The 23,175-nt window shown below is 37.5% G+C and overlaps 1 protein-coding gene across 14 annotated transcripts in view; it reads right to left on the bottom strand.

The window, feature by feature from the left end:
- Positions 1 to 23,175, bottom strand: part of NSD1 (nuclear receptor binding SET domain protein 1) — a 146,917-nt gene that overhangs the window by 79,754 nt on the left and 43,988 nt on the right. For all 14 annotated transcript variants that reach the window (XM_048224250.2, XM_026511049.4, XM_057312356.1 and 11 more), the window contains one exon: positions 819 to 954. In XM_048224250.2, coding sequence (XP_048080207.1) covers positions 819 to 954 — 136 coding nt within the window. The remainder of the gene's footprint in view (positions 1 to 818; positions 955 to 23,175) is intronic.

Below are 23,175 nucleotides of genomic sequence, written 5' to 3'. Positions count from 1 at the left end.
TGGAAAACTATACAGTTGTTAAGAGAGAGAAAGTCTTCAATGCACTAACATGGAAAACCTCTAAGAAGTGAAAAAAACAAGTGTAGAACATAAAAAAATATGCTATTGTGTTAAAAAGATGAGAATATATACTTCGATATACATAAAAATACTCTAGAAACAAACATTAAAAACAACTGGTTACTCTCTGGAAAGAAGAGAAAGAATGAGGCAGATCAGAGAAAAGGAGGAAGTGAGCTGATTTTTTTTTAATTATGAATATATCACCTATTCAAAAACTAAAATACATATATTAAATCACAAAACATCTTAATAGAAAAAAGGCAGCTCAAGATCAAAATTCAGTCCCTACCTTGTAGCGTTTTAAGCATACCTGAGATTCAAATAGAACAAAGTAAGAAACAAACTAGTCATTAAAGGGAATGCTCTAAATCAAGATTTTACAATTCAAAATTCAAAGGATTCCTTATAATTGTTTCAGCTTTAAAGCTTAACAGCAATGATACAAACCTGAAGACTGAGGTAGAAAAGCCTAAATACACTGAAAAGTGATTCTAGACAATGTAAACTTTAGGTAATAAACCTAATATTTTCCTGTCATCTATAAATAGAGTAAGAATTTTTAAATCATAATGTAAAATAAAACTTTAAAAAAATTCATAAAGGTAAAATACATTAATAACAATTCATTCACCAAATGCTCAAAGGTAAAAATGTATTACTACTGAAGGCGACAAAAATTAGGTTATACTAAAGGCAACTACAAGTTTTTTACTCCATACTGTATTTTATCACGTATAATCAACTACTAGTATTACCTTTCATTTTTGAATGTGTGTTAATCAACGGATCAGAACAAATCCTGCAGGGCCACCATGGGCGTCTCTTGAATTTTGCCCAGATGAGATCTCCAACTTCATACTTCAGTGGCGTAGACTTTTTCTTGGGTTGACACTTTAGACAGACAAAACATGGGGCATCAATAAGAATCAAAACCTTTTGAAACAGTGTACCATTTTCCTATTAATCTTCTGAAAAAGCAGAATTCTACAGAATTCTAGATGAAAACACTCCAGCTACAATTACAAAGCAAGTACAACTAAATCATTTTGTCTTAATGTTCATAACATAGCCCTCTATAAAGTAGTAGCTCTCAATTTATATTTGTTTTATATAACTAATCTACCTACATTCATGGAGAAAATAATTATTTTCATTAATAAAAAAGTGAAAAACTGTAAAAAGAAACAGAATCATCCCCAGGAAAAGATACCTTTGCCCTAGTCCCTGGATTACAACACAACATGGGGGGGGGGACAGATTATAAAAAGAATTTATGAACAATGTCAAGAGTCTATGTTCCCAATACAATGTGTCAATTCTATCTCAATACAATGGGGGCAGGGCGCAGGGAAACTGCGGTCCCTTCTGCAGGTGATATTCTACATCCTTCTCAAACAAACATGGACATTCCTACCAATTAACAATAATAGCTCTAATGAAATAATCCTGAAAGCTACAGGCTAGACCCTAGCAATGTCAATGCAACTGACTTTGACTTTTTCCAGGACCTCTAGAACAGTATACTGCACAACTCCAAGCAACACCATTCATGCAGAATAAATTCAATATGAATCAAGCTCCTTGGACTTGTCTAATGCAGAGATTTTGGCTGCATCTTTTCTCCAAAACCAATATCCCTAACTGATCTGCAATCCAACATCCTTCATCTCCACTCTAAACCCATGGCCATGCCTTTAACACACTTACATAAGCAGACCTCCTGCCTTAAGATGAACACAGCTTTGTATTTAGTAGGACTAAGCTTTCCACCTGCGAAACACCACACAAAGGAGTTGCAAGTGTACTGAGATGTTCCTGGGTAGTAGCCAAAAGCAGCACCCAGGGTACCTGGACAAAGATCAACCTCTTCCATTTACTTTAAGGAAACACAGACATACTATGATTTTCTCTAAGTGCTATGTCTTGAAAAAGGCTTGGTGATCCTCCCTCAGACTCAAACTTCCCTCATTAATACTTAAAACAGATTAAGCATTCAATAAAGTCTATCCTAGATGAATTGACTAAAATCATTCAAATAAATTATGAATATTGCTCCTCCGCAGAATATCAACGGATGGGGCTCAACTCAAAGATTTTTAAGTTACCAATTCAACTTTAAGACTCTGTTTTCAGACAGAAATTAAATTTCATAGAATGCCCTTATTGAAAATATCGTGATTATTTCTTCAAGTATAGAGTTACTAGGAAATGAGACACTACATCTTATTCTTTAAAAGAAAAAAAAAAGACTATTTTTGCCTGTTACCAGTTTGTAAGTCATCAGAAAACAAACAGGACTTCAAAGGTAGTTGGCTTTGAAACTTTAAAACCCAGATACAAAGACAGGATGGGAAAACAAAAAATTTTTTGAAGATTTTATTTGTCAGAAAGAGAGAGAGCACAAGCAAGGGGAGCTGCAGGCAGAGGGAGAAGCAGACTCCCCACTGAGCAAAGAGCCTGACTCCAGACTCGATCCCAGGACCCTGGGATTATGACTTGAGCCAAAGACAGATGCTTACCAACTGGGCCACCCAGGCGCCTAAAAACAAATTTTTTATTTGCCTGTACAGAAAACTACAATTTGAGGGGGTGCCTGGGTGGCTCAGTCGTTAAGCATCTGCCTTCGGCTCAGGGTGTGATCCTGGCGTTCTGGGATCGAGCCCCACATCAGGCTCCTCCGCTGGGAGCCTGCTTCTTCCCCTCCCACTCCTACTGCTTGCGTTCCCTCTCTTGCTGGCTGTCTCTCCCTCTCTGTCAATTAAATAAAATCTTAAAAAAAAAAAAAAAGAAAGAAAACTACAATTTGAGTAGGTTCCCATAAATTTCTGATACAATTTATGATCATTTAATTTATTTGGCAATCCCTGGTATTGGCTTATTTATTCAAGTCCTGAATTACTCTAGACATATTAACTAACATTTACTTGAGGTTTGCTATGTGCTAGACACTGTTCCTTTTTTAATCCTCTTAAGGCAGGTACTGTATTATTACTTATTTTACTATTCACTTATTTTATTGTATGTCTAAAGTCATATAGTATTTAATAAGTTGGCAGAGCCAGGATTCGAATCTGGATAAACTCTCAACCACTTCCTAATCATCCAGTAATAATAAAACCCCATGATTGTTATATGCTTTATGACAAATTAAGCCATAACCAATCTATGATATGATACTGGTTCAGTCTTCCCCTCATATTACTTCAACAAAACGATTATACTATATTATCAGAAACTATAGCCATAAAATACATGCTTTCAATGTCAACTATATTTCAATAATTTTTTTTTAAATATACTTTCCAATAAACAGCAAGGAAGGAACATGAGCAGTATCAGGTAAAGCCAGAAGCTGAATCGCACAACCAGACAAAGCAGCAATGAGTTCTATCTTATGACTCCATCACGAATTACGTCATCTTAAACAAGTCACATACTACAGCCTCAGCTTCCTAAGCCACAGAATCAGGAAAGAAACATCTGCTCTACCATGAGCCAACAAATGAAAGCAACAGTTCTATTCCTAACATTGTGACCCAAAGAAAGTAATCCAAATAAGTAGAATTACAGAAAAATATTTCAAGCAGTTATTTATGACAATAAAAACTTAACATCCAACAAGAGATCTGTTAAATTAATTATGCTGAAAACTCAATGAAATATGCAAAATGCAGGTGAAATTATGGAATACTGAAAATGTAATACACACCCACACATATTATATACCAACCATTTAGAAACTATGTTGAAACTGAAATGATGATTTAAAAAAATTAAGTTGGGACATGCATGGATGGCTCAGACCGTTAAGCATCCAACTCTTGATTTTGGCTCTGGTCATGATCTCAGGGCTGTGGGATCAAGCCCCGAGTCAAGCCCTGAATCAAGAACCAAGTCGGGCTCTGTGCTTAGAAAGAAGTCTGCTTGAGATTCTCTCCCTCTCTCCCTGCCCCTCCCCTGTTCACACATTCTCTCTCTCAAACAAATAAATAAAAATCTTTTAAAAAAAATCTATATATATAGATATGTAGATATATAGACAGACGCCTGGGTGGCTCAGTTGGTTAAGCATCTGCCGTCGGCTCAGGTCATGATCCTGGGGTCCTGGGATCAAGTCCCACAACAGGCTCCTTGCTCAGTGGGTAGCCTGCTTCTCCCTCTGCCTACTGCTCCCCCTTGTGCGCTCATGCTCTCTCTCGCGCAAATAAAGAAAATCTTAAAAATAAATTAAAAAATATATATATATAAACAAAGTTAATGAGAAACATGAATAAAAAATAGTTTCATTAAATTAATGGTATCGTGGATAAAAGATTTTCACAAACCTGAAACATTTATTATCTCCATGCTTTTTTTTTTTTTTTAAGATTTTATTTTTATGTAATCTCTACACTCAACCTGGGGCTCAATATCACAACCACAAGATAAAGAGTCCCATGTTCTACTGACTGAGCCAGCCAGGTACCCCACTCCGGGTTGTCTTGACTGATTTGCCATGATGACCAAATAATACAATATATGCAAACCCACTGGAAAATAATGTCTATACAAATACATATTCTTAATAGTGTTATTAATGGACAACAACCAAATCCAACTGACTTTAGCACATAAAAAACTAGACAGAGGCAAGAATTCCAGACCAAAGAGAAGCCTCCAATCACGAAGTAGAAAAGATAAGAATAAGGAAAAAAAAATATTTTTAAATATGACTCTTATCTTCAGAAGAGCTTAAATATTTCACCTTGGAAAGACACCCAAATACACCAAATTCTTAAACCCTTAATTCAAATGCATACAGATGTACTAAACAACCACAACAGAAAGCTCAATAAGAGACACAAAGATGAATTCCTGATCCCAAGTCACTTGAACAATATTAGGGAAGACTAACATGAAGAAATGACATCTGAGCATTGACTGGCAGGATAGGCATATTTCAGAATGGTTTTTCCTAATATCTCTTTACGTCCAGTTGGAAGAAATATACTGGTGTTAAGCCTTTTTATATACATTGTTGAGCTGAACTGTGCTCACCCAAAAGTATGCCCCACAATACCTGTAGGTAAGACCTCATTTGGAAATAGGGTCTTCGAGATAATCAAGATGAGATCAATTAGGGTGGGTTCCTAATCCAAAACAAATGTGTCCTTTATAAAAGAAAAATCTGGAAGCAGACAGACAGACATACACAGAGGGAAGATGATGAAGACACAAGGAAAATGCCTTCTACCAACCAAGAACTGCTGAGGCAACTAGACATTAGGAGAGATGTGAACATCTTCTCACAAGTCCTCAGAAAAAAACAACTTGACATTCTATTTCTAGTCTCCCAACTGCGATACCATTAAATGTCTCTTGTTTAGCCGCCCACCTTGTGGCACTTTATTATGGCAGCCCCAGAAATCCAATATACATATATTATCTTGCTTAATCCTCACATTATGAAACTGTATTATCTCCATTTTGCATTTAGATAAACTGAGGATCAAAAAGGTCAAATCACAGAAAGAAAGACTAAGATTTGAACTATTAATACTAAAGACCATGTTTTTTGAATATAACATTTTTTTCCTTCAATTTTAACTGAATATAGCCAGAATTTGTTTTCAAAGTGTTTAAAGCCAATCTAAAAACCAATTAGGTTCAAAATCTCCATTTCCATTCTTCCATTGACAGTAACATGTTATTTCAACAGGAAACTTTCCTGTATAAACTTGTCACCACAATTTTTAAAGGACTGATACATCTCCTTCAACCACAATCAAGAAGTGGCTCTTAGCTATGGTTAAAAGACACTTTGGGTGAGATCTTTAAGCACTTCCACTAATGAAATTTCCATCAAAGGTACAAACCAGACTATATTGCATTTCTAAGATAAAATAAACTCAGGTGGTCCAGGCATGTTCCTGGGATGTATGGGATAAAACTTAAATTATGTTCTATCTTAATGTTAACTGAACGTTACCATGATAATCCTTGGACACCAGTATCTTTACATGCATATCCAAAATTTAAGAGTTGAGTAAACTATTTAAAAATCAGCTAACTCACAGAACAGTATCTTTTTTTTTTCTTTTTAATTTTTTTCTGGTAAGGATATGTAACAGAGATCTATCCTCTTAAATTTTAAGTGTACAATACATGGATGTCTATGGATACACAACAAACAGTATCTTCTAAAACAACTTTTTTAAAGAAAATACAGTGATACAGAACTTGAGGTAAAGAACTAGGGATGCTACCACAGAACGTACTGACAACTCTAGGACTCTGTTCTTATTTTCATTTTTTTTTCCCCTAGAGAGAGAGGGAGAGAGAGGAGAGCACACAATGCGTGCAAGAGGGGGATAAAGGGGGGGGTAGCACATGGAGAGGGAGAGAGAATCTTAAGCATGCTCCATGTCCGGTGCTTAGCCCAACTCAGGGCTCGATCTCAAGACTCTGAGATCATGATCTGAGCCAAAATCAAGAGTCGGACGCTTAACCAACTGAGCCACCCAGGTGTCTCACGAATAATTTTAATAACTTGATTTAACATACCAAGTTTTAAAGGTTGTACTAAGAACTACATTGTACATAGCTGTCTGAATTATACTTTGGAATTTCACCTGTTTCTACATAGTCAAAAGTGACTCCCTTATTCTGATGATAAAAAGAGGTAGTTCCACTATTTTACAAATAGGACACCCAAGGTAAAAGATGACATAAAACTCACACTGATGTTCCTTTAATAATATATTGAGTGGGGATGCCTAGGTGGCTCAATTAAGCGTCTGCCTTCGGCTCAGGTCATGATCCTAGGGTCCTGGGATAGAGCCCTGGGTCAGGCTCCCTGCTCAGCGGGAAGCCTCCTTCTCCCTCTCCCACTCCCCCTGCTTGTGTTCCCTCTCTCGCTGTCTCTCTCTGTGTCAAATAAATAAATAAAATCTTCTTTAAAAAATGTATATGTATTTAAAACTATAATTCAAACACAGAAATTGGCAGAATGGATAAAAAATATGATTCAACTCTATGATAGCCACAAGACACTTTGTATCAAATTCAAAAAAGGAGTTGAAAGAGGGGCGCCTGGGTGGCTCAGTTGGTTGAGCATCCAACTCGTGATTTTGACTCAGGTCAGGATCTCAGGGTCCTGATATCAAGCCCCGGGTCAGGCTCCTGCTCAGTGGGGAGTCTGCCTGAGATTCTTGCCACCTCTCCCCCTGCTCATGCACGTGCTAGTGCTGTCACTCTTTTACCCTCAAAAAAATAATAAATCTTTTTTTAAAAAAAGAGTTGAAAGCAAAAGGTTGTAAAAGAAATAACATGCAAACAGTAACAAAGAGGGGTGGCTTCTTCTCTACAGTAAGGACACACAAAATATACTTAAAGGAAAAACGGTTACTAGAGACAAAAGATCAAAATTTTATGACAAAAACATCAACCTAAAAGAAAGGTGTAACAATTACAAACACCATGCATCAAACCAGACTCCCAAATTCATGAAGCAATAGCTGACAGAAATAAATGTAAAAAAGAGAAACAATAACAGAGATTTCAAAACCCACTTGCAGTAATGAAGAGAACTAGACAATCCATAAAGACACAAAAGCCTTGAACAGCACTATAAACCAACTAGACCTAACAGGCATCTGAAAAATATTCTACCAAACAACTGCAAAATATACAGTCTTTCTAAGTGCACATGAATATTCTCAAGGATAGACCATGTTAGGCCACAAAAATAAAATTAAAAGAACTGAAATACAGAATGTATTTTCCAAACACAATGGAATGAAATTAAAAGTCAAAAAGACAAGGAAAATTGGGAAATTAAATAGCACACTACTAAATAACCAGTAAAAGAATTCACATGGTTAAATTAAAAAATACTCTGAATGAAAATGAACACAAAATATACCACAACTTAAAAGATGCAGCAAAATCAATTCTTAGAGGGATATTTATAGCTGCACACATGTATATATATATATTTTCAAGATTTTATTTTATTTATTTGACAGAAACAACCAGTGAGAGAGGGAACACAAGCAGGAGGAGTGGGAGAGGAAGAAGCAGGTTCCTAGCGGAGGAGCCTGATGTGGGGCTCGATCCCAGAACACTGGGATCACGCCCTGAGCCGGAGGCAGACGCTTAATGACTGCGCCACCCAGGCGCCCCACACATGTATATTTTTTAAAGACTTCTCATAAACCCTAAACTTTCACCTTAATAAACTAGAAAAGGAACAGAAGACTACACCTAAAGCAAGCAGAAAGAATAATAAAGATTAGAGGGAAAATTAATAGAGAATCTAGTAAAAAAAAAAAAAAATGGACAAAACCAAAAAAGTTAGTTCTTCGAAAAGATCAACGCAACTGATAACTCTTTAGCTAGGTGGACTAAGAAAAAAAGACTCAAGTTACTAAAATCAGAATTAAAAGCGTAGGGGCGCCTGGGTGGCGCAGTTGTTAAGCGTCTGCCTTTGGCTCAGGGCATGATCCCGGGGTCCTGGGATCAAGCTCCACATCAGGCTCCTCCGCTGGGAGACTGCTTCTGAATCTCCCACTCCCACTGCTTGTGTTCCCTCTCTCGCTGGCTGTCTCTCTCTGTCAAATAAATAAATAAAATCTTAAAAAAGAAAGAAAGAAAGAAAGAAAGAAAGAAAGAAAGAAAGAAAGAAAGAAAGAAAGAAAGAAAGAAAGAAAAGTGTGGACATCACTACTGATTATACAGAAACAAAAAGGATTATGAGAGTAGTATGAACAACTATACGCTTACAAGCTGGATAATCTACATGAAACAGACCAAATCCTAGAAACACAAAACCTACCAACACCAAATAACATAGTAACAGAATATCTGAATAAACCTGTAACTAGTGAGGACACTGACTCAGTGATAAGAAACCAAAAATGTCCCAACAAAGAAAAGCCCTGGACCTAATAGCTTCACTGGGAAGCTGTACCAAACATTTAAATAAGAACAAACATCCATCCTTCTGAAACTCTTCCAAAAAACTAAATAGTGAGGAACACTCCCTAATTCATTGAGGCCAGCATTACTCTGATACCAAAGTCAGATGAAGATACTACAAGAAAAAGAAAACTACAGACCAATATCCTTTACAAACACTGATTTAAAAATCTTCAACAAAATATCAGCAAACAACTGAACATTAAAAAAAATTATACAAAATCAAATCATTATTTTTTTAAGGATGTATTTATTTATTTTGAAAGAGAGAGAGCATGAGTTAGAGGGGCAGAGGGGGAGAGAATCCCAAATAGACTCTGCGGGGGCTTAACCAACTGTGCCACCCAGGCACCCCTCAAATCATTATTTTGTATACCTAAATCTAGCATAATCTTATATGTCAATTATACGTCATTTAAAAAACTGTTAACTATAATGGAATAAAAAAATTAATAAAAACAAAGAAAAACAAAAAAAACATACACCATGACCAAGTGCAATTTATTCCTGGAAGACAAGGATTGTTCAACATATGAAATCAGTAAATGTAATATACCACACTAACAGACTGGATAAAAATCACATGATCATCACCACTGATGCAGAAAAAGTATTTAACAAAATTCAATACTCATTTGTGGAAAAAAATACATACAACACTCAAAAACAAACTAGGAATAGGAAACTATCTCCACATAGTAAAAGCCATCTATGAAAAACCCACAGAGAAGATCATGCTTAATGGTGAAAGACCAAAAGCTTTCCCTCTCAGATAAAGAACACAGAAAGGATACCTGCTTTCTCTACTTCTACTCAACAAAGTACTGGAGTTCCAGTCAGAGCAATTAAGTGAGAAAAAGAAGTAAGACACAACCATACTGAAAATGAATAGGTAAAATTATCTCTATTTGCAGATCTTATATGTAGAAACCATAAAGATCCCACAAAAGAATTTTTAAACTATTAAATGAATTCAGCAAAGTAGGAAGATACAAAGTCAACATACAAAAATCAGTTGAAGTTCTACACATTAATAATGAACAACTGGGGCACATGGGTGGCTCAATCTTTTAAGCGTCTGCCTTCAGCTCAGGTCATGATCCCGGAGTCCTGGGATCGAGCATCAGGCTCCCTCTGCCCCTCCTCTCACTCATGCTCTCTTTCTCTCAAATCAATCTTTTTAAAAAATGAACTCAAAAAGGAAATGAAGAATTCTATTTATAATAACATCAAAAAGAATAAAATACTTAATAATTAACCAAGGAAGTAAAAGACTTGTACAATAAAAACTACAAAATGTTGCTGAGAGAAATTAAAGAAAACAAACACATGGAAATATATCCCTTGTTTATGGATTGGAAGACTTGATATTATTAAGATGTTACTACTACTCAAAGCGAACTACAGATTCAATGCAACCCCTATAATAATCAGAATGACATTTTTTGCAGAAATGGAACTCCTCCTAAAATTTGTATGAAATCCAAGGACCCTGAGTAACTAAAGCAATACTGAAAAGAAGAGCTACCTACTTCCTGATTTCAAAACTCACAACAAAGCTACATTAATCAAAACACTCGGGATGCCTGGCTGGCTCACCTGGTACAGCTTATGACTCTTGATCTCAGGATCCCAAGTTCAAGCCTGCCCCACATTTAGCATGGAGCCTATTTAAAAACAACAAAACATCATGCTACTACTATCACAAAGATATACTGACCAGCAGAACAGAAGAGAGAACCAGAAATAAACCCTTGCACATATGGTCAAATGATTTTGACAAGGGTACTAAAAGACCATTCAATAGAGAAAAGATAGCCTTTTCAACAAATGGTAGTGGAAAAACTGGCTATCTACATGCAAAACAATGAAATTATACCCTTATCTAACACCATACACAAAAATTAAAACAGACCAAAGAGGGGCACCTGGGTGATTCAGTCAGAGTCAGTTAAGCATCTGCTTTCAGCTCAGGTCACGATCCCAGGGTCCTGGGATCGAGCCCTGCATCTAGCTCCCTGGTAAGGGGGGAGGGGGGGGAGAGTCTGCTTCTCCCTCTCCCTCTGTCCCTCACTAGTGCTAATAAACAAAATCTTAAAAAAAAAAAATAGATCAAAGATCTATCTGCTAATCTAGAATTCTGTATACAACAAAATTATCTTTCAAGTAAGAAAACTAAATACGATTTCAGACAATCCAAAACCAGGAGAGCTAGCCACCACCTGACTCTCAATAAGGAAAATTCTAAAAGATATACTTCAGACAAAAGGAAATCATCTTGAGTCTAAGATGTGAAAAACAAAGAAAGGAGTAATGTGCAAACGAACAGGGACTGTTAAGCAATAATGATGTCTAATGGGGTTTTAAACAAAAACAAGAATGAAGTATAAAATTCACAATACTTGGGAGTGCCTGGCTGGTTCAGCTGGTAAAGCATGTGACTCTTGATCTCGGAGTCCTGAGTTCAAGCCCCATGATGGGGATAGAGATTATTGGGGGAGAGGGGACTTAAAAAAAAATCGCAATACTCCATACTGGAAAGGAGTAAATAATATTAGTGTTCTTTTGCACTTTTTGAGTATAACTGACACATAATATTACATTAGTTCCAACATACTGATTGGACAAGTCTATTTGCTGAATCCTCACCACAAGTGTAGCTACCATCTGTCATCATAAAGAGCTACTACAGTATCACTGACTGTATTCTCTATGCTGTGCCTTTTATTCCCATGATTTATTCATTCCGTAACTGGAAGCCTCTATCTCCTCCTCTTTAAGTGGAGTAGAGCTTAAGTGTTTAAGTGTTCTTAGGATTCATATGTATTTAGGGAGAAATAAAGCGTTTTAAAGTCTACGTATTATCTGGGAAGAAAGTAATGGGAATTTTAAGCACTGATGAGTTAGGGAGGCTTGTAATTTAACCTTTAGATGAAGAGAAACCAAATATGTAATTTCCAAACTTGAATGAGGGTGGAAGGAACGGAAAAGGAACAATAAAAAAATAATTTAAAACCCAAAAAAGGCAGCAAAGGGGAAAAAAGAAAAATAAATCAACAAAGAGCAAGTAACATGGCAAACTTAAACACAAATATACAGCTAATTAAAGTGGACTAAATGTTGATCATTTGACGAAAAAGACCATTTTTAAAAAATTTTATGCCTCTAATAACAGAGACTAAAAATACATAAAGCAAAAATTGGCAGAACTACAAGAAAAAATAACATTGCAGTCATAGTGCAGATAAACTTCTCTCAGTAATTTACATAAGTAAAGAAAAAAGTCACTGAGGGTTTAGAAAAAATTTCAACATATGAATAACAAAATCGACCTAATGGATATATGTAAACTACTTCACTGTAATTGTGAAATATACCTTTCAAGCACTGGGACCATTTATAAGTACTCACCATGTCCTGAGCATATGAAGTATATCTCAACCAATGTGAAAGGACTGGAATCATATGGAACATATTTCCTATCCATAATGTAATTAAATTAGCAATTAATTACAGAAATATAATGGGAATATTTCTGTTTGGAAACTAACAAGTATACTTTTTAGCCTCTAATGGAATTGCTTGACCAACAGAGTCCTCAATTCTACTCATATTCTCTATCGAGGGGAAGAAAAGAAAAAAAAAAAAAAGCCAAGTTCTTAGAAATAACTTATCACTATTATCCTTTTTCTTTTTTTAAAAGATTTTATTTATTTAAGAGAGAGGGAGAGAGTGTGTGCAAGGGCGTGAGCACACAAAGTGGGGGAGGGGGAGGGAAAGAATCTCAAGCACGCAGAGCCTGACATGGGTCTTGATATCATGGCCTGAGCCAAAAACAAGAGTCGGATGCTTAACTGACTAAGCCACCCAGGCACCCCCTTACCAATATTACTTAATCAATTTTAATATGGTCTCTTGGAGAGCAACATCGTAATACCCTTTGAAGCAATGCTCCATAGCTGGGACTCCATCCTAAGAAATAATCCAAAAAGAAGGTAAAAGACTAAGGGCTATAAACACATTTTCACTTCATCAACTATAATAACAAAAATGAAGACAACTACAAGAAGAGGGCTAAGCAGGGGCGCCTGGGTGGCACAGCGGTTAAGCGTCTGCCTTCGGCTCAGGGCGTGATCCCGGCGTTGTGGGATCGAGCCCCACATCAGGCTCCTCCACTATAAGCCTGCTTCTTCCTCTCCCACTCCCCCTGCTTGTGTTCCTTCTCTCGCTGGCTGTCTCTCTCTCTGTCGAATAAATAAATAAAATCTTAAAAAAAAAAAAAAAAAAAGAAGAGGGCTAAGCAAACTTAGAACAATCTGCTGGTCTATTAAGCATTTATTAAAAATTACTATGGGAAGCCAGGAGAGGCAAAGGGAGGTGGGTGGAGGGGTATTTTCAATAGGTGATGGAGATTAAGGAGTGTACCTGTTGTGACGAGCACCCAATACTGTATGTAAGCATTCAATCACTATACTGTACATCTGAAACTAATATTACACTGTACGTTAAATAACTGGAATTTAAATAAAATCTTTTAAAAATTTACTATGGGAAGCCAGGAAAACATGCCACAAAGAAGAAAAAATACAAAAAGATGTTACTTAAAGATGTTACTACCTCCAGGGCACCTGGATGGCTCAGCAGGTTAAGCAATCAACTTTTGGTTTCAGCTCAGGCCGTGATCTCAGGGTGGAGGGATCAAGCCCTGTCGAGCTCTGTGCTGGGCATGGAGTCTGCTTGGGATTCTCTCTCTCCCTCTCCCTCTGCCCCTCCCTCTTCACGCACTCTGGCTTGCTTGTGCTCTTTCAAATAAATAAAATCTTAAAAAATAAAAAACAAGGGCGCCTTTGGCTCAGGTCATGATTCTGGGGTCCTGGGATCGGGCCAGCATCAGGTTTTCCGCTCGGCAGCGGAGTCTGCTTCTCCCTCTCCCTCCCCGATTGTTCTCTCTCTCTCAAATAAATAAATAAAATCTTAAAGGAAAAAAAAAAAGATATTATTACCACTGTGGAAACAAAATTTGTACAATAAATATACAAATTTTCATTATTAGATACAGAACTCTGGGTTTTTGTTTCCCTTTTAAACTTTAGTCATGTAATTGTTCTACACAATTCAGTTAAAAAGATATAACAAGTAAAACTGGCCAAACAGGTCATTTAATTTCTCCCAGTACTCCTCAGTCATTTTAGGATATATTGTTTAATAATACTAAAAAAACCTTAGGTTACTTGATAGTAGAGATTATTGTCTGTCTCCCTAGCATGTTACATAATAGATGCCCAGATAATGTTTGCTAAATTGATTCAATTTCGTTTAAGTAATTCATGTCGGGTCACTCAATCATTCAAATATTTACTAAGTTTGGAAAGTGGTAAAACTGATTATTTCTAGAGGGTGAAAATTATGGAAGACTTGCTTATCTTAATTATTTTTCTACAGTAAACACTTAATTTCAAGGACACTGTTTCTTTATTTAAGCATTTTATAAATATTCCAAGTACAAGACTATACTTTCAGGGATTTTTTTTTTTTAAAGATTTTATTTATTGGGGCGCCTGGGTGGCTCAGTTGTTAGGCATCTGCCTTCGGCTCAGGTCATGATCCCAGCGTTCTGGGATCGAGCCCCACATCGGGCTCCCTGCTCAGCAGGAAGCCTGCTTCTCTCTCTCCCACTCCCCCGCTTATGTTCCCTCTCTAGCTGCCTTTCTGTCAAATAAATAAATAAAACCTTTAAAAAAAAAAAGATTTTATTTATTTGTCAGAGAGAGAGAGAGAAAGCACACACAAGCAGGGGGAGCAGCAGGCAGAGGGAGAAACAGGCTCCCCACTGAGCAAAGAGCTGGACATGGGACTCGATCCCAGGACCCCGGGATCATGATCCGAGCTGAAGGCAGACGCTTAACCGACTGAGCCACCCAGGCGTCTCTCAGGGATTATTTCTGTAAGTCGTTACTAGAGAAAAAAAATACATTCTGAGCGGCATAGAACTGAATGTAGAGATGAAACAAACAAGGCCTCTGGGAGTCCAGTTTCTCTGGAAGAGACAGATGAACAAAGTAAAATACTAACAGCTGCTAAGGTGGGATTGGGGTGGGAAGTGGAGGGGTCTTGGGGAAGGAAGATTATTAGTAACACATTTATTATTTGTAACAAGTAATTTTTATTTTATTTATAAATAAATTTATTTATTAGTAGTAAATTTCTCAAAACAAACTCCAAGAGACAATGACAGTCAAGGTAAGAATAGTTGACTCCTTCCTATAAAATAAGGCTAAAATCTAGAAAATATTTGTTTCCAATCTCCTCTTTCACCATTCCCTACCTTGAAAGCTTACACCAAGCTGTCCACAGTCCCCCTGAGATCATGCCTTTATCCTTCCATCTCCTCTCTGCCTGGAATTCCTCTGTCTTCTAAGTCTCCTCAGGACACCTTACTTTCATCACCCCTATGTCTTGGCTGAGCTAAGTGCCTCTCTACTATATCCTATGCCTATCTCTTAGCTTACCGTTATATGAGTTTATAATTTATCTATTCCACCAGTCTCTAAACTTCAGGAAGACAAGGTATCATCCACTCATGTATCTCCATTATCTGGGACAAAATATATGTTCAACAAAACAACGTTTTAATTGAACCAAAACAGGCTACAATGGGCTATTTCCTAAGCAGCAAAATTAGATGCCTTATTTTGTCCACTTAGGCACCTGTCAAAACTTATGGGTCCTTAATCCACAAAACCCTCGTTTGTCTTAAAAAGATAAATGATACCCCAAAAAAGATAAATGATATATTTATACATATCTGTATTAGAGGTCTTTACTTCAAAGATGACCAGCAATCAGCCTCTACCCCAGAACTTCCTGGTTTGGAAATGGGCAATACCACTAAATTTGGGACTGCAACAGCACATTAGAATTTAGTCACAGACTATTAAATTTTGCAACTATAGTTCTCTAAGCAACCTTCAGATTACCAATTAGTCTCCCAAATATCCAGATTTTGGAAAGAGGGTACTCTGGCTATTCAAAAGAAATATTCCAGGGGCGCCTGGGTGGCACAGCGGTTGGGCGTCTGCCTTCGGCTCAGGGCGTGATCCCGGCGTTGTGGGATCGAGCCCCACATCAGGCTCCTCCACTATGAGCCTGCTTCTTCCTCTCCCACTCCCCCTGCTTGTGTTCCCTCTCTCGCTGGCTGTCTCTATCTCTGTCGAAGAAATAAATAAAATCTTTAAAAAAAAAAAAAAAAAAGAAATATTCCAGTACAATGGAATTATCTCTTTCCCCAACAATTACTCATCACGGGGGCATGAACTGCACTAAGTCTATTTAGACACTGGGTATACTAACAAATTTGGTTTTCTGTAAAGCTATAGAGCAATCCTAGAGATTCTGGGAAGGGTCACAGATAAACCATCTCTAAAGCTTCTCTCAGCTCCAACATCAACCTTTCTAAAGCACAAGTGAAAATGGAAACCCACTTCTAATATTTTATTACTTTAAATTAGAAACATCCCCAGCTATTTCCAATCTAAACATTCATAATCATGTGAGAGTACTTAAAATCATTCTAAGTTCCCCAGCTCTCTTCAAAGACAGACCAAAAAAAACAAACAAAAAACCCTTCAGCCCAGTCTCATAATATTTCCCTCAAGTCAGAACTGAAAAGTAAAAGTGCATCTCAACCACATCACACATTGAGGAATTGCTAAATAAAATAATTGTACTAAGTATAGTGATTTAGCAAGCTACACTGCACAAAATAAAAATCAAACACAGTGCTGAACACTTAATAATCTCATAACCTCACAGCAGCTTCTAAGGACAGGCTAGAAGCATATTTTTCTCCATAGTATGGATGAAAAAACTGAGGCAGAAATTAAGTCATTTGCCTCGGTTCACAAAACTAGTACTAAAAATAGCAATGCAGGAGAGGATTCAAACTGACTCTGTAAAAATGCCTTTTACATTGCACCAGCCTAATTCCCAGAAGATAAACCAGAATTTTCTTAGAAAGGATTCTGTATGAATGAATTTTCCACAATATTTAAATCTAACTCATATTTTTCCAACATTTGGGAAGTCCAATATTCTTCGATCAAGAAAAACTTAAAGTCTGGGGCGCCTGGGTGGCTCAGTCAGTTAAGCAGCTGCCTTCGGCTCAGGTCACGATCCCACGGCCCTGGGATCAAGCCCCACATAGGGCTCTCTGCTCAGTGGGGAGTCTGCTTCTCCCTCTGCCCCTCCCCCCTCCCCCCCACTCCTGCTCGTTCTTGTGCATGCTCTCTTGCAAAAATAAATAAAATCTTAAAAGAAAAAAGAAAAAGGAAAAACTTAAGTTTATCACACAAGCAAAGCCACTGAAGCTGTTCTTCTGCAGCTGTCAAAATATTTTCTTGTTTGCTAATAGCCTTTTCTTCAGCCAAGGAGGGCACTGACTAAATCTCAGAAATGGTAAGAGAACATGGCATAGTTTAGAAATTACTGTTTTTTTTAAAGTAGATGGAGCCTGACACAGTGCTTAAACAACCCTGAGATTGAGACCTGAGCTGAGTTCAAGAATTGACACGTAACCAACTGAGCCACCCAAGCATCCCTAAAAAGTAATACTTTAAATGTACCTTAGTCTCATTACTTTTTAAACAGCCAAGAAATGGAAATAATCTAATAAATGTTGGACAGTGACTTGGCTCAAATTATAGAACATCAATACACTGGAATGCTATACAGAAATTTTATACACACACGTATAGCGGGGAAAAAAGGTTATAAAAAGCATGTATACAATGATTACAAATTTTATAAAGATACACATTTTCAGGGGCACCTGGGTGGTGCAGTCAGTTAAGTGTTGGATTCTTGGTTTCAGCTCAGGTCATGATCTCAGGGTCATGAGATCCAGCCCTTGGTCGGGCACCGTGCTCAGTGCAGTGTCTGGTTGAGATTCTCTCTCCCTCTGCCCCTCCCACTCGTGCTCTCTCTAAAATAAATAAATCTTTAATCAGAATTATCATCCCCTGAATTGTTTTGAAAGAATGTGAAAGCTCCGTGTCCGTGCCCCATCTGCATCATGTGTAAAATGGGAACAGCAGTACCTACTTTCATAGGGCTATTAGAAATATTAAATAAGGGCGCCTGGGTGGCTTGGTCGGTTAAGCATCTGCCTTCAGTCCAGGTCATAATTCCAACGTCCTGGGATGGAGTCCCACATCCGGCTCCCTGCTCAGCAGGGAGTCTGCTTCTCCCTCTGCCCCTCCCCACACTTCTGCGCTCGCTCAAGAACTCTCTCTCTCATTCGCAAAAATTTAAAAAAACAATACTAAATAAGCTAATATGTAAACACATTAATATGTAAAGTGCCAACAGTGGCAATGCATAAGCATGGTAGGTGTTAGCTGATACAAGTCCCCTTATCCACGGTTTTGCTTTCCACAGTTTCAGCTACCCTTGGTCAACCTCAGTCCAGAAGGAGATAATCCTCGTCCTGACATTATCGCCAGAAGGTCAATAGCAGCCTAATGTTTCATCACAATGCTTATTATCAATCACCTCCTTCATCTTATCATGTAGGCATTTTATCAGCTCGTATCATCACAAGAAGGAGGATAAATACACCACCTACAGATGAATGGATAAAGAAGTTGTGGTGTATACATATATACAATGGAATATTACTCAGCCATAAAAAAAAGACTGAGATCTTGCCATTTGCAACAACATGGATGGACCTAGAAGGTATTATGCTACGTGAAGTAAGTCAGAAAAGACAAATATCATTCTATTTCACTTACATGGGGAATCTAAGATATAAACAACACAAAAAGTAGAATCAGACCTATAAATACACACAACTGATGATTGCCAGAAGGGAAGGAGTAGGGGGATAGATAAAATGGGTGAAGGGGAGAGGGAGATACAGGCTTCCAGTTATGGAATAAGTAAGTCACAGGAATAAAAGGCCTAACATAGGGAATATGGTCAATGATACTGTAACAGAGTTGCATGGTGACAGACGGTAGCTACACTTATAGTAACCACAGCATGAGTTGCTGAATCGCTATGTTGTATACCTGAAACTAATGTAACATTGTGTATCAACTATACTCAAATAAAAAATAAAGGATAAGCATAGTACACTAAGGTATTAAGATCATATTCACGTAACTTTTATTACAGTATATTAAGTTTCCATTTTACTATTGTTAATACCTTAGTGTTCCTAATTTCTAAATTAAACATCATAGGTATGTATGTATAGGAAAAAACATTGTAAATATAGAGCTTGGTTCTAAAAGAAAATTTTTAATTAAGATATATAAGGTTCGGTTCTATCCATAGTTTTAGGCATCACTGGGGGTCTTGGAACATGTCCCCCATGAATAAGGGGGAATGGACACTAGTGAATTATTTCAAAACCTTGAAATTAGAAGCCTGTTATCCTTCCTCTATTCAAGTCTGACTCTATCCTAAGTAACAACATTCAAAGGTTCTCTTTTTTATCTTAATTATTAGTATGAGAACATTTTTTTGAGAGATAATACAGTGTAATGGTTAAAAGCATATGCTCTCTGAAGTCTTACTTCCTACAGCTATAAAGAGCCTGGGTCATGGTAACAATTAAAAAAGCAGTTGCTATAATATTAATTATTTTACTTCTTTGAAAAGTTACATTATTTCAATTACTTTTCCTCAATTACATAATTAATGACAGTATAGGTATTCAACCTCCATTTAGCCCTATGTTTATGGAAAAAAATTTCAAATACCAAATAAATGACCTAAAAATAAGGTTTAAATAGAAACATAATTTAGGGGCACCTGGGGGCTCAGTCGGTTAAGCATCCAACTCTTGATTTTGGCTCAGGTCAGGATCTCAGGGTCATGCAATCAATCCCCAAGTGGGGCTCTGCACTCAGCAGGGAGTCTGCTTGAGATTCTCTCCCTCTGCCCCTCCCCCCACCTCTCACATGCACCCTCTCTCTCCAAAATAAACCAATCTTAAAAAAAAAAAAAACCCACACAATTTAGCACAACTCCAATGCTGTTACTACCTTTCTAAAAAATCTGTGATGCCTATTACTCTAAAGTACATACTCCATACCCAAATAGAATTCAAGACCCACCATCAACTGACCCCAATCTGTTCACCCTATCTTATTTCTTACATAATCTTTTTGCTACACCTTAAAATCTAACCAGAGTGTAATCTGTGCCACATATTTCCCCATATAGCATTCCTCCTGCCTCAGGGTGCCCTACACCTTCATTGTGCCTTGTTTAAATATGTCCCATGTTTCCTTCAAGACCCAGGTTGAACAAACCCTTCCCTCCTCAAATAACCTACTCCCAACAGCATCTTGCCCTTTTGGCAGTGCTGATTCGCTATCTTGCAAGTTAATCACTTTAGAGATGCAGCTATTGCCCTGCTATTAAGGACTTGTCTTGGATCATTTTTATTAAGGAAACTATAACACATGATAGGAATATGTAGACACATAAAGTTACAACATTATACATTTCCTTTTCTTTTAGGCTAGCTTAAATCTAATAACAAGATTTACATGTTATAATGAATGTCCTCTCTGAGGGATATAATATTCCCCAAGTAAAGAATGTGAGGGGCAGAGGGACCAAATGACTTGTCCAAGACTACAGGAGAAGCAGGGTTAAGAGATAAATAGGCACACTATTCTGCATTTATAAATCACTAAATCTTTGATCCTTACATACATTACATTTGCTTATAGTCAAATGAGAAATTACACACACTGAATCATACTCCAATGCCAGCGTAACAGAGAGGCTGTGTGCTGGGTTTGTTTTTTCTTTTTTTAATAGAGTTGACATACAATTATTACATTAGTTTCAGGTGCACAACTCAGTAATTCAATTTCTCCATAGCTTATGCTGTGTGTTCTATGGAGAAGCTCTGGATAATATAAGAAATGCATGGGGCTTAATTAATTTCTGCTCTACCACTAACCACCAATGAGATTTTCAAAAGTTATTTTACCTCTCTGACCTTGTCTCTTTAAATGTAGAAATGGGATAATACTGCCTATTTGTAGGAGGTTGTACCAACTGAACAAATGTTAAATGTACTCTAAGATCATTCTTAATCCAGTACAGGTCATCAATAATAAATAACAGCTATTTTTAGTGGGTGACAACAATTCTTCTACAAGAATTGTGACTTCCCAGCCTCAATTCAAAATTACAAAGGAAATGTTCAATTCTACAATGGTATGGTGAAGTAAAATACAACTATAAATGTAAAACATTGCTCCCACCTCACTCACTGCCACATAACCTAATAATTGCATGTGTGTATTCTAGTTGTCAAAGCCTTTTTAACATGTTTTGGATCACCTGAATCTAAAAAATCACCAGGTAAGGTAGACAGCACAGGTTTTATTATCTCATAATTATAGACAAGAAAACAGAGGCTCAGAGCGACCTTAGAAGAGGGTTGAGAGCCCTTTAGCAAAAAGCAGGGATTAGAGGCCAGAATCTTCTGACCCCTACTCCACCACACCAACCACAGAAGAAAGGAATGAACCAGAGTACCTGAAGTTCCCTCCCACAAATCCTCTCTCCCTGGCACAGGGAGTCAGAACTCAACTCTGTTAACTCCTGCTGGGAAGAAAAGGGGCTCTGTAGGTAAGCAAATCTAGCAAGGAGTAGTTAGATAAATGACCTCTGGAAGCATTATAATTTTAGACTGCGGCAAACTAAGGCAAAAGACTACAGATTATTGTGTAAAAGTTAATTGTTAGTAAGAAATGACCCTTAATTGGCTAAAAAATCCCAGGAATAACAGATCAAATAGAAAGCCTGGACAACAGATCAAACGGAATCACTTAAGTTTTGAAAAAGGACAGAGGAAAAGCAGAGAATTGGCCCAACGAATGCTGGAAAGCAGAAGAGCTGCTAGGAGGGTTGTGGAAACTAGCACACTGAAGACCATGTGGTAAGGCTGGAGCCAGGTGACTATCAGTGGAAGCCCAGCCTTGAGAAAGGAAGCATTTATTAGATAATCAAGTACCAGAAACTGCTATGAACATTCATACATTTTGTTCTCTTTGAAACTTCATACTGATAATGAGACAGATATTAATTACTATCTCCTTGTTGTAAGTATAGAATCTGAGACTCAAAAATGGGAAGTGAGCTGGCCAAATGCCAAACAGAGCTGTGTTGGTGCTCTGTTCAATGCCTGTGCTCTTTCCACTAGACACAGAAAAGGAAAAATTTAAAACATAAGTCTGTTTCAAGCCTTCAGTACCTGTAACTACACTTAACCTTGGCACAATTATGACCACACTATCCCATTCAATGAGGGGATTCTGTTTCTAAGTTATCACCAGGCAAATTTTTCTCACAACACCTTTATACTGTAATTCAACTAACAGTAGATGCCCCTGGTCTCTTCAAATCAGATATATTACAGGTGGGCCTGGGAGCGTTCAGTTAGTTAAGCATCCAGCTCTGGTTTCAGCTCAGGTCATGATCTCATGGGCTGTGAGATGGGAGCCCGGCACTGGGCAACGCGCTCAGTGAGGAGTCTGCTCGAGATTCTCTCTTCCTCTCCCTCTGCCCCTCTGCCCACTCATGCTCTCTCGCTCCCTCTCTCTTGCTCTTAAATAAACAGATCTTTAAAATAAAGTAAGATGAAAACAGAGAAGGAGGCAAACCATAAGAGACTCTTAACTGTAGGAAACAGGATTGCTGGAGGGGAGGTGGGTGGGGGGATGGGGTAATTCGGTGACGGGCATTAAGGAAGGCACTTGATGTAATGAGCACCGGGTGTTACATGCAACTGATGATTCACTAAATTCTACCCCTGAAACTAATAAAACGATTTATGTTTTAATTGAATTTAAATAAAAAATTTAAAAAACAAATAAAAAAATAATCAAATCTTTAAAAAAATAATAAAATAGGGGTGCCTGGGTGGCTCAGTAGGTTGAGTGTCTGCCTTCGGCTCAGGTCATGATTCCGGGATCCTGGGATCGAGCCCCGAATCAGGCTCCCTGGTCAGTGAGGAGTCTGCTTTTTCTTCTCATTCTGCACCTTCCTCCCCAATTGTGCGGTCTCTCTCCCACTCACTCTCTAATAAAACCTTAAAAAAAATACAAATTTAAAAAAAACAAA

Source organism: Ursus arctos, unplaced genomic scaffold (genome assembly GCF_023065955.2).
Source record: "Ursus arctos isolate Adak ecotype North America unplaced genomic scaffold, UrsArc2.0 scaffold_15, whole genome shotgun sequence".
Lineage (NCBI taxonomy): Eukaryota > Metazoa > Chordata > Mammalia > Carnivora > Ursidae > Ursus > Ursus arctos.
Note: the sequence above shows the minus strand (reverse complement) of the source record. Positions and strands in the feature narration are given on the sequence as shown.